Source organism: Hypanus sabinus, chromosome 1 (assembly GCF_030144855.1).
Source record: "Hypanus sabinus isolate sHypSab1 chromosome 1, sHypSab1.hap1, whole genome shotgun sequence".
Lineage (NCBI taxonomy): Eukaryota > Metazoa > Chordata > Chondrichthyes > Myliobatiformes > Dasyatidae > Hypanus > Hypanus sabinus.
Genome location: NC_082706.1, coordinates 34,574,848 through 34,586,336, shown reverse-complemented (window position 1 = coordinate 34,586,336; position 11,489 = coordinate 34,574,848). Strand labels below are relative to the sequence as shown.

The 11,489-nt window shown below is 46.1% G+C and overlaps 1 protein-coding gene and 1 long non-coding RNA gene across 5 annotated transcripts in view; one reads left to right on the top strand and one right to left on the bottom strand.

Moving 5' to 3' along the window:
- Nucleotides 1-801: 801 nt before the first annotated feature.
- adra2b (adrenoceptor alpha 2B) lies at nucleotides 802-2,942 on the bottom strand. Its single transcript, XM_059966666.1, has one exon. The coding sequence runs from the start codon at nucleotides 2,610-2,612 to the stop codon at nucleotides 1,368-1,370; it is 1,245 nt and encodes a 414-aa protein (XP_059822649.1). The 5' UTR covers nucleotides 2,613-2,942; the 3' UTR covers nucleotides 802-1,367.
- A 205-nt stretch (nucleotides 2,943-3,147) lies between these two features.
- The window catches only part of LOC132392599 (uncharacterized), a 47,092-nt gene continuing 38,750 nt past the window's right edge, over nucleotides 3,148-11,489 (top strand). Inside the window, exons 1-3 of one of the 4 annotated variants that reach the window (XR_009511592.1) lie at nucleotides 3,148-3,334; nucleotides 6,037-6,117; nucleotides 7,502-10,596. This is a non-coding gene — a long non-coding RNA (uncharacterized LOC132392599). The other 3 variants (XR_009511593.1, XR_009511590.1, XR_009511589.1) reach the window with 3 other exon arrangements.

Here is an 11,489-nt window from a genome sequence, read left to right as displayed (position 1 = left end):
CGCAGAAAACAGTGCAACTTCGGATTTATAGTGTCGCAGAGGAATTCAGTTCAGACACAGGCCCAATTGCCCCATCATAATGCCCACATAGTCCATTTTCCTGCGTTTGGTCCATATCCCCTAATCCCTCCCCTCCACGTTCAAGCCCTTCTTAAAGTATAATGTTGTACCTGCCTCAGTCACTAGCAGCTCATTTCATATACTAACACCCCCCCCCCCCCAACCCCACCACCACCGTGGGTGGAGAAAACTGCCCTTCATACTCCCTTTAAATCTTTTTTCCCTCACCCTAAACCAATGCCCCTTAGCCTTGGACACCCCTACCCTGGTTAGGAGATCAAACAGCACCATGTATCTGGTCCATTGTTTATGAAGGACTGTGGTCCTGGGGCTGGTCTGACAGCTCCGTGTGACTGAAACTTGCCGCTTTACTAACTCTTCAGAATTCCTCGAGATTTTTACTTCAGCCTCACAGTTACAGCTTCATCACCACCTTTAAATCTAGTTAATAGATTTAAACCTAGTTAGCAGGTCTACCAGGGTTGCAAGGCTCAGGCTGAAACTAAATGGCAGTTCCTATTTATTTTGTCTTTGAACAGCTTCGGGCGCAATGGCTGATACCTGATCATGTTGCAAGTTCTGTAAGAGTCTGGCTGTAAGGGCAGCGAGGGCAGTCAGCCTTCCTCACCCTCTTCTCTACCCCCCCCCCCCCACCACCATCAGATTTCTGAATGAATGATGAACCCGTGTTCATTGCCTCAGATCTTATCTCCTTTTCGCTCTATTTAACTTATTTTAAAAAATGTATTTCTCACTGTAATTTATAGATTTTATTATTTATTCCAATGCACTACCGCCACAAAATTAACACATTTCACGACATACGCCAGAGATATTAAACCTGATTCAGGATTCTAATATCTAACCTTATTAGTCTATTTTTCCTAATATCTCTCCTGCACCGAAGAGGGTAAAGAAAATACGTTTGAAGCAACGGAGGTGTTGAAAAGTCAGGGTCAGTAATTTTATCACGGAGACTCGGTCTGCCTGCGAGAAGCCGGGCCAAAACTCACTCCCCTGTATCCTCGGCGAGCTTCGAGCTCGCGTCCATCACGGCGCGGCTGTCCTCTCCGGACTCACCCTCGGGTCCGGCTCTTCGGCCAGAGCGGACGGTGCAATCCCGCTATCGACCAAGTGGCATTTTACTCTTTCCCTCAAAAGCCCGTTTGTCTGAAAAGAACATCAGCTAATAGATCAGTATAGTCACATGCCGTTCGTTTATTTGGAAAACTTTGGTTTCTACTTTGGTTTGCCGTGCGGCTATCCCACCTCCCCCCACCCCCCACCCGCACTCTGACCCCTGCTCCCTAGACTCTGTAGAGAGACCTTCTCTGTTCTCGACAAAGGATCTTCCTGAACGCCCTCCTGAAGTCCTGGTTGAAGATAGTGTAGATGACGGGGTTCAGGGAACTATTGCAATATCCAATCCAGAAGAAGAACTTGAAGACCACGGGCGGGATTGAGCAGGTCTCCGGGCAGATGGCCGTCAGGCTGTAGGAGAAGAAGAAAGGGAACCAGCAGAAAACGAAGGCGCCGATGACCACGGATAAGACAAAGGTAAATCTTTTCTCCCGGTTCTGGATTGCTTTCTTCCTGAGAGCGTTGGGCGTTAAGAGACCCTGTCGCCTTACGAAGTGATCCTGGCTTTGGAAATTCCAATTCTCCGCGCCCTGCCCGCTCTCCTGCGGCTCAGTCCTTCTCCGGGGCTTCTCCTTGTTTGAGCACTCCTCGGGCTCCGAGGATGAGGAATCTTCCTTGCTCTTGGGCCGGGCGCCCTTCTCCCGGCCATTGGGGGCGGGGGGCGTGGTTTGCTCGGCGGGCTTCTTGGAGCTGTTGGGGTTGACCCGCTCCTCTTTCCTGCTGCCCGGTGACTGCCTCGCCCTCTGCTTGGCCACCTGGTAGATCCTCAGGTACACCAGAATCATGATAACGCACGGGGCAAAGAAAGAGCCGATGCAGGAAGATAAGATGTACCATTTCTCCTCGTTCAGTCGGCACACGGGGATCTCCTCTTCGCTCAGCTTCTTGTTCATGGAGAGGAGAGGGGGGAAGGAAATTACCGCAGCAATGAGCCAGACGGTCAGGATCACGCAGCGGATTCTCCTCGGTGTCCTCTTGGAGTTGTACTGAATGGCCTGGGTCACTGACCAGTATCTGTCCAAACTTATGGCGCAGAGGTGCACGATGGAGGAGGTGCAGAACAGAACGTCCAAGGCCAGGTAAATTTCGCACCAGACCCTCTTGAAGTACCAGTAGCCCATCAGCTCGTTGGCCAGAGAGAAGGGCATCACCAAGGTAGCCACCAAGATATCCGCGGCGGCCAGGGAGACAAGGAAGAGGTTCTGGGGGGCTTGCAGCAACCTGCTGGTCAGGACGGCGATGATGACCAGCACGTTCCCGATGATGGTGAAGACGATGATGAAGGTGATGACCGTGGCGATACCCGCGGTGCTCCGAGGCGTGTACGGCACCGACAGTCGCTCCCCCCAGAGGACCTGCTGGCTGCCGTTACACAGTGAGCTGGCGTTGCCGCGGAGCATCGGGCACTCCATCGCTGCCCGTCCAGCCGACTGGCTCAGTCAGTCAGAGAGTTCCAGCGAATCCGACGGCAGTTCCCCAGAGCGGAGCTCATCCCCAGGAGCATTCCTCCTTCTTCCCTTCCATTCAGCTCACTTTATTCCAGAGCAGCTGGAGTTGGCTGCTGTGAGTATCAGACTTTATCAGCTGAAGACAGTGTGCACTGACTGATGACAAGCTCTATTGCCATTTAAATTTTTGCCTCCACTGCCCGGACACTCCGCATTTAAAGGGGAGGGTCGCGCTACACACACACACACACACAGCCCCCTACACAGACGTAAGAGATCACGTTGCCGTCATCGTCACCTCCCCGCGGTTACCAAGTTATTTCGTCCCTCATATGCAGTCCAGCGCGACCCTTTCAAAACTATCAGGGACTTACAGAGAGGTTTCGGATCTGTGCACACAGTTTCCCTAACGCTCTTTGGCTGCGCAAAAGGGTCACGGACCTGAATCAATAAGCCCGACTAACGTGAGGTTCCTGGAGGTACTGAGGGGAGGGAGGGAGCCGGGGCCACTTGCACGGGTTTTACCCGCGTTGGAAGTTCCAAACGGAACATTTCAGGATGCCACGTTATCCACAATGTTCGATGTGAAAGGATAGTGGCTGTAGATTTTTTTTAAAATCTCTAATTTTATGAAGCAGAGCCGCATAAATAATGATTTATAAGATATTGGGAGTTTTATCAAAGAGGTAAGTAAGACATTTGATTGAAACTTTCACTGAAGTCTGATAGTCATTAATAAACGCCACAATATCATTTCAGTGTTCCGGGTCTAACTGTTCTGAAAATACTACCGGGAAACCCCGGATTAAGCGAGGCTGGGTTTGTGTACAGATCGCCTATTGTACGTGACATTTCGCAGCGCGGGTCCTCGAAATAGCACCGTTATCGCTTTCTCGGTAGGGCGAGTACCGGAGGCAGTAAGGGTACATGCAAAAGGACATACAGCCCTCTCTCTCTCTGTGGGAGCAGGCTTGCCTGTATATACGGGACCGTTTCTTTGTAAATGCCGGTCAAAGCAGCTTCCGTGCTACCGAACGTCTCCATCTGCTTTTCCTTGCTGTTTTTTTTTTATCATTTACATGGATTCACGTCTGCATTAATATAGTCCGCTGAGGAACATTCCGGAAAAAAAACGTTTTTATCAAACTTGACGGAATGAAGTTTGAAAGTGCTGCCATCAGTACCCTGGAGAGAGGCAGGGAAAGTTGGGACCACAGTGACTCCTGTCGTTGGTTGCCAACTCAGCAAATAGATCTTTATTTGCACAACATGACTGCTTGAACCACTGTGACAGATTTCTGAATGCGGTGCTGTGATGTTAAAGCGACCGATGAGGAGTCGACCCGAACCGTTCGACTGCTTATTCATTTCTGCTGCCTGCCCTGCTGCATTTTATGGTGTGCGTTGAAGTCTTATAAAACTCATTTGTGGGAGGTAGATGAAGATGGCCGATTGTTTCCCATTGCAGTCACACCTTGAAGAGCCTGCTTTGCTATAGTTAGGAGTCTGTGGGTATAAGTCTGGAGGAAATTGATGAACTAGATTGTGACAATCACCGCAAATGTGTCTTTTTTTTAATTCCAGATTTAAAGCAATTAACTACATTTAAATTCTCCAGCTGCTGTGGTGGGACCTGAATTGATCCCATTTATCTCATTAATTCTGACCTCAGGATTGCTGCTTCAGTAATTATACCATCATTTTGTTATTGCCACTACCTGCATGAATACACTTGATAAAAACTTTACAATATATCTAACAAATAGTAACAAATTATTATCATGAATTGGTTAGGTATGGACCAGGCTACCTTGGGTAAATACCCTAGTTGGTATGGTAAACATCCTCCCTCCCTCACCACCATTCAGGGCCCCAGACAGTCCTTATAGGTGAGGCGACACTTCACCTGTGAGTCGGCTGGTGTGGTATACTGTGTCCGGTGCTCCCGGTGTGGCCTTTTATATATTGGTGAGACCCGACACAGACTGGGAGACCGTTTCACTGAACACCTACGCTCGGTCTGCCAGATCTCCCAGTAGGTCTCCCAATATCTCCCAGTAGCCACACATTTTAATTCCATGTCCCATTCCCATTCTGATAATGTCTATCCATGGCCTCCTCTGCTGTTAAGATGAAGCCACACTCAGGTTGGAGGAACAACACCTTATATACCAGCTGGGTAGCCTCCAACCTGATGCCATGAACATTGACTTCTCTAACTTCTGTTAATGCCCCTCCTCCCCTTTTTTATTTATCCCATATATTTATTTAATCCCCCCTCCTTTTTGCTCTCTCTGTCCCTCTCACAATTACTCCTTGCCTGTTCTCCATCTCCCCCTGGTGCTCCCCTCCCCCTTTCTTTCTCCCTAGGCCTCCCATCCCATGATCCTTTCCCTTCTCCAGCTCTGTATCCCTTTTGCCAATCACCTTTCCAGCTCTTAGCTTCATCCCACCCCCTCCGGTCTTCTCCTATCATTTTGGATCTCCCCCTCTCCCTCCCACTTTCAAATCTCTTACTATCTTTTCTTTCAGTTAGTCCTGACAAAGGGTCTCAGCCCGAAATGTCGACTGTGCTTCTCCCTATAGATGCTGCCTGGCATGCTGAGTTCCACCAGCATTTTGTGTGTGTTGCTGGCTGGCATGTTTCCCTGCTGTATAACACTAAACTTGGTTGATTGGTATCTATCTGTCTCGAAGGGCAATGGGTGACAATGATCACCATCACAAGCCTGGGTGGAAGGTGTGGAGATCCTGAGATGCCCAGTCATCAAGACCCCCCCTCTCAGCCTCACCAGTGTAGTGCAAAGGAGAGCTTGTGCAGCAATACGTTTGACACCAGCTTGGCTGCAGGAGCTGCCGGGAGGATGTTCAATGATGTCCAGCTGCCTTAGGGGCTCCAATCCTAAGGAGCCTTCGTCTCTCCCAAGTCTGCCCACCAGGCAGTGGGGCTATTTACCCATAGCTGGGAATCTGGTTCACGAAGACCAGGGCATGTCCACACATCAGTGGGCCTGCGTGCTACGTGTGCAGGGGCCAGACCTCCTCCCCGTCCTCCGTAGTTCAGCCTGCGTCCAAAAGGAGTTCAGTTTCCGTGTGTTGCCAGCGAGGAGGCACCACTTGAGGCTTGCTGTTGGAGAGGCTGTGTACTGGCAAGGAGAGACACACACCTTCAGCTCTCCTTTTCGCGAGACTGCTAGCCAATGGAAATGTGAGCAACAAGCACTACCACACTAGACACGCCACAACAACCGTATAACTCTGTCTTTTTAGACTGTAGGTATAGTTTTTCAAATCCCAATATGATATAAACCTAGAAATTAGGAATCAAATATCTGGAAATTCCTGATTATACACAAGCTGCAACTACTTGTTAATGTTTGCCTTATAGATTGACATACAGAACATTGTACGACATTAATGTACAGAAGGATCTTGGGGCTCAAGTCCACTCCTCCCTGAAAGTGGCAATGTAAGTACACATATAATTAGATTGGTAATGAAGTGAGATGACATGCATGCCTTCATCACTAAGGGAAGAGAGCATCAGAGTCTGGAAGTCATGATGCAATTGGACAAAACTTTGGGCTACATCTGGAGTATGGAATGCAGCTTTAGTTGCTCCATTATTATTCAAGAATCAAGATTGATTAACGTCATTTCTGGTACACAAGTGTAGAGGAGAATGAAATAATTCTTGAATAAACTCTTCTTGGGCTTCCAGCCAGGTACAGGTATCAATTATAACCAATGCTTCAATGACAAATTCTGCCATCTTCTTCAGGGATGATGCCTGGGCATGCCTAGTCCAGTGGTATTTTTACCCCTGTATTCTGTCCCCCCGATTGGTTAGTCCTCATCCAATCAGGTTTCCGCTCTCCCACCTTGTTTGCAATCGAATTCCAGTTCTTACTTAGAAAGAGCCCTTCATCTTTGTTAAAATTCTACTAGACATGCTAGACATGCCTTGGCATCATCCTTGACGAAGATGGCAGAGCTTGTCATCGAAACGTCGGTTATCGTTGATATCTGTACCCGGCTGGAAGCCCAAGAAGAGTTTATTCATCATATACACCATGAAAGCACTAGAAGTAATTGTTACTTCAGATTCAATGCAGCACAAACAAACATAATAAGACAATAATATTCTAGAAAAGCACAATAAATATATACGGGAGACATAAGATAGCCTACGTATGTAGATTGATCCTACATCCATAAAGTGACACAAGGCACAGGAGTGTCTGTACTTAAGGTGACTCTGACAGGAAATGATAAAGTTGTTGGTATCCTCTACATGAAGGATGTGGAAGTTATGGGGAGGGTGCAGAAGAGGTTCACTGGGATACTGTTTTGATTAGAGGGTATGAGTTATAAGGAGAGGTTGGACAAACTTGGATTGTTTTCTGTGGAGTATCAAAGGCTGACAAGGTTATAAAATTATGAGAGGCGTAGAGATGGGAGACAGTCAGAATCATTTTCCCGAGGTAGAAATGTTGCCAACTAGAGAGGGAACATGTTTAAAAGGGATATTCAGGGCGAGCGTATTTTTTAACTCAGATATAGCAGGTGCTTGGAAAGTGGGTTCATAGTTGAGTTAGACATGCTAATGGTGTTCGAGAGGATTTAAGAGAGCCACGTGGATATGGAGGGATTTGGACCATGTGCAGGCAAAAGGGATTAGCTTAATTTGGTGTCAAGATCAGCACTGAGGTCATAGGCCAAAGGCCTTGTTCCTTTGCTTCACTATGTTCCATGTTCTGTGTTCTTTATTAATCTTAATGCGTAGAATCATTCGTTCCTTTCTCATTTATTTCCTGAATGTTCAACTGTTTTGTTCTTTTTTATTTACTAAGATTCTGTTTATCAGCAATGTGTCAGATACTGATTCACGTAAACCTACAATGAGATCAAAACCTACACTCCTTGCTGATCCTGTTGGTCGATTCAGGAGCAGCTTCTTCCCCTCTGCCATCCGATCCCTGAATGGACTTCGAAGCTTTGGACACTACCTCACTTTTTTTAATATACAGTATTTCTGTTTTTTGCACATTTTTAATAATCTATTCAATATATATAATTGATTTACTTGTTTATTTATTATTGTGGTTTTTTTTCTCTGCTAGATTATGTGTTGCATCGAACTGCCACTAAGTTAACAAATTTCACGTCACGTGCCGGCGATAATAAACCTGATTCTGATTCTAATTCTGATTCCTCAACATTAAATTCTGGAAAAAAAACTTTTATTGATACATGAATATTTTAATGCAGGGCATAGTTTTCTGTAACTCCTGCTGATTGTGCACACAAAAAAATCAATATCTATATTAATTCATTGTGTTTAGATTATAGTATATCTGAACTATTTAAACCCTGAGACCTGTTGGTACACCAGTAAAATAAGATGGCTCTGGCAACCTCTCTTTCAATTCCTTGTTTATAACATAACCAACTCCCTATGAGTTGACAGCAAGCCACCTCAAGATTTTGGTCTGGAGATTGGAAATACCATGAAATACCCAGTCATATTCAGTTTCCTGTGGTTTTTATTGACAAGTTCACATTAGTTATCAGTGGAGGGTGGGATCGGGCACAAATTCAATTGTCCCACCCCGCTGTCAAATTTATCATAAAAATCTCAGATTATATTTGCAAATAGGCAGTTTGTGCAGTGGCAATAACCTTTGCCTGGTGAGTCACCGTTGTTCTCATTATGTGATACAACACAGAGGCATGCCCTTCAGCCCATCATGCCCCATACTAGCCATTAAATACCCATTTATAAGCAGCCTACTATGCTCTGGTGATCCAAGTGCTGCTAATCCTGAGGATTCTGAAGTACTGTGAACTCTTCTGTCTCCACCACCTCCCAGGTCAGTGCAATCAGCCTCCATCCACCCTCTGGGAGGAGAAAAGATCTCTTCTAAATCTTTCACTCCTCACCTTACAGTCCTGACCTCCAGACTTACACAGTTCTGCCATGGGAAACAATTTTTTTTGATAACTATTCTATCTATAAGTTTGTTTGCCACGATCAGGTGCAACCCTCCACCCCACCACAATTCCCCACCCCAGTCTGCTCAAAGAAGGCCAGTTGATCCAGTTTCTCATCATTTTCATCCTGGTGGATCTCCTCTGCATCCACTCCGCTGCCTCACAAACCTCGTGTAGCACATCTTTCCCAATGTGTGGGGACCAGAGCCACACGCCATGTTCTAAAGTTCTATTGAGTTGATAAAATTGTTTCAAAACCTCTTACTCTTCAATTCTATGTTGGAGAAGACAACAATGCTTTCTTTATCATAGCTTCATAGAAAAGTACAGCACAGAACATGCCCTTCAGCCCATCTAGAACATGCAGAACCATTCAAACTGCCTATTCCCATTGACCTGCACCGGGACCATAGCCATCCATATCCCTGCCATCCATGTGCCTATCCAATGTTGAAATCGGGCTTGTGCTGGCAGCTTGTTTCACAGTCACACAAACGTCTGAGTGAAGAAGTTTCCTCTCATGTTCCCCTTAAACTTTTCACCTTTCACCTTTAACCCACGATCTCTAGTTGTACCCCCATCCAACCTCAATGAAAAAAGCCTGCTTGCATTTACCCTACCTATACCCCTCATAATATTGTATACCTCTATCAAATCTCCTCTCAATCTTCTACGTTCCAAAGACTTGTCCTAACCTATTCAATCTTTCTTGTGCTTCCTCCTGAATTTCTACGAAGAAGAAATGGACCTGGGTTACTTGTAGTTGTAAACTTTACTTTGTGATGTGGTTATCACCATGATAACCATAAGTCCACAAGGCGTAGGCCATTTGGCCCATCAAGTCTACTGTGGCATTTTATCACGGGCGATCCATTTCCCTCTGAATTCCAGTCTTCTGCCTTCTCTCTGTAATCTTTCATGCCCTGACTAATCAAGAACCCCCTCCTCACTGACAATTAACACAGGCATACCTCATGGATGCGTGCTTAGCCCTACTCTCTCCACACCCATGACTGTGTGGCTAAGTACAGCACAACCACCATCTATAAATTTGCCAATGGACTAACCATTGTCAGCAGAGCCTCAGATGAGACAAGGAGGCATACAGGAGTGAGACAGATCAGCTGGTTGAGTGGTGTCGCTACAACAACCTTGCACAGAATGTCGGCTGTGGAGTACAGGGAGGGAAGATCGAGGGCAAGCGTTCTCATCGAGCGATCTGCAGTGGAAAGGGTGAGCAGTTTCAAGTTCCTGGGTGTCAACATGTCTGAAGCTCTATCCTGGGCCCAACATATTGACGCAATTACGAATAAAACATGTCAGTGGCTTTTAGTATGTCATCAAAGACTCTTGCAGATTTCTACGGTTGTACCTTGGAGTTATACCGTGGTTCTCATTTGTGATGCATACCACCAGCAACTGACTCTAATCAAGCACCTGAGATAATACGTGATACCATCTCCCAACAAGAAACAGTTCATCCCAATAGTCAAGGATCCCTGCCAAATGACTATCAGCATATAACCTGTAGCACCAGAGGTCCTAAAACACAAGACCACTGTTATACTAAGATAAGGAATTCTTTGGCCAGACCACATTTTGGGAAATCTGATTACTTGTCTGTCCTTCTACCTGCATGCAGGTGGAGGCTAAAGAGCAAGGCTCCAGGCATTAGGACAACACAGAGGAGGTCGCAAGAGGCAGAGGGGCAGCTACAGGATCGCTTTGAGTTGGTGGACTAGGCCATGTTCAAGGCCTCATCAGTGGATCTGAATGAATACACCATGGTTGTCACGGACTTCATTAAAGCAGTTGTAGACAAGAGTATCCCTGCAAGATCATTCAGGCTCTTCCCCAACCGGAAGCCCTGGATGAACAATGAGATCTGCAATTTGCTGAGGGCCAGATCAGACGCATTCAGGTCTGGTGACCAAGGAAGTTACAAGATGTCCAGGTATGATCTCCAGAAAACCATTTCACAGGCAAAGTGGCAATCGCATAAGACCATAAGATATGGTCACCACATCCTAGCTAACAAAATTCCTTCTCATTTCCATTCTAAAACGATGCCCCTCCATTCTGAGGCTGTGTCCTCTGGTCATAGAATCTCCCACCATAGGAAACTTCCTCTCCGCATCCATTGTTTCACCATTCAACAGGTTTCAATGAGGTCATCCCTTATTCTAGTGAATACAGACTCAGGACCATCAAATACTCTTCATATGAAAAACCATTCAATCCTGGGATAACTTTCGTGAACCTCTTTTGAACCCTCTCCAGTTTCGACACACCCTTTCTAAGGTAAGGGGCCCAATACAGCTCACAATATTCCAAGTGAGGTCTTACCAGTGCTTTATAAAGTCTCACCATTAGATCCTTGCTTTTATATTCTAGTGCTCGTGAAATGAATGCTGACATTGCATTTGCCTTCCTCACCACAGACTCAACCTGCAAATTAACCTTTAGGGAGTCCTGCATAAGTTCTTCTGTAGCCTCTCTACTTCCTCAAAACTATCTACCCCTCCACCTATCTTCACATTGTCCACAAACTTTGCAACAAAGCTATCAATTCCATCATCAAAGTCATTGACATATAATGTAACAAGAGTCGATCCCAACACAGACCCCTACGGAACACCACTAGCCACCAGCAACCGGTCAAAAAAGGTTCCCTTTATTCTCACTCTTTGCCTCCTGCCAATCAGCCACTGCTTTATCCATGCTACAATCTTTCCTGTAATACCATGGGCTTGAGGCTTGTTAAGCAACCTTATGTGTGGCACCTTATCCAAGGCAATCTGAAAATCCAAGTACTCAATATCCATGGATTCTCCTTTATCTACCCTG

Excerpts from the sequence above, each read along its gene's own strand:
- adra2b (XM_059966666.1), bottom strand. The coding sequence starts at position 2,612 with ATGGAGTGCCCGATGCTCCGCGGCAACGCCAGCTCACTGTGTAACGGC.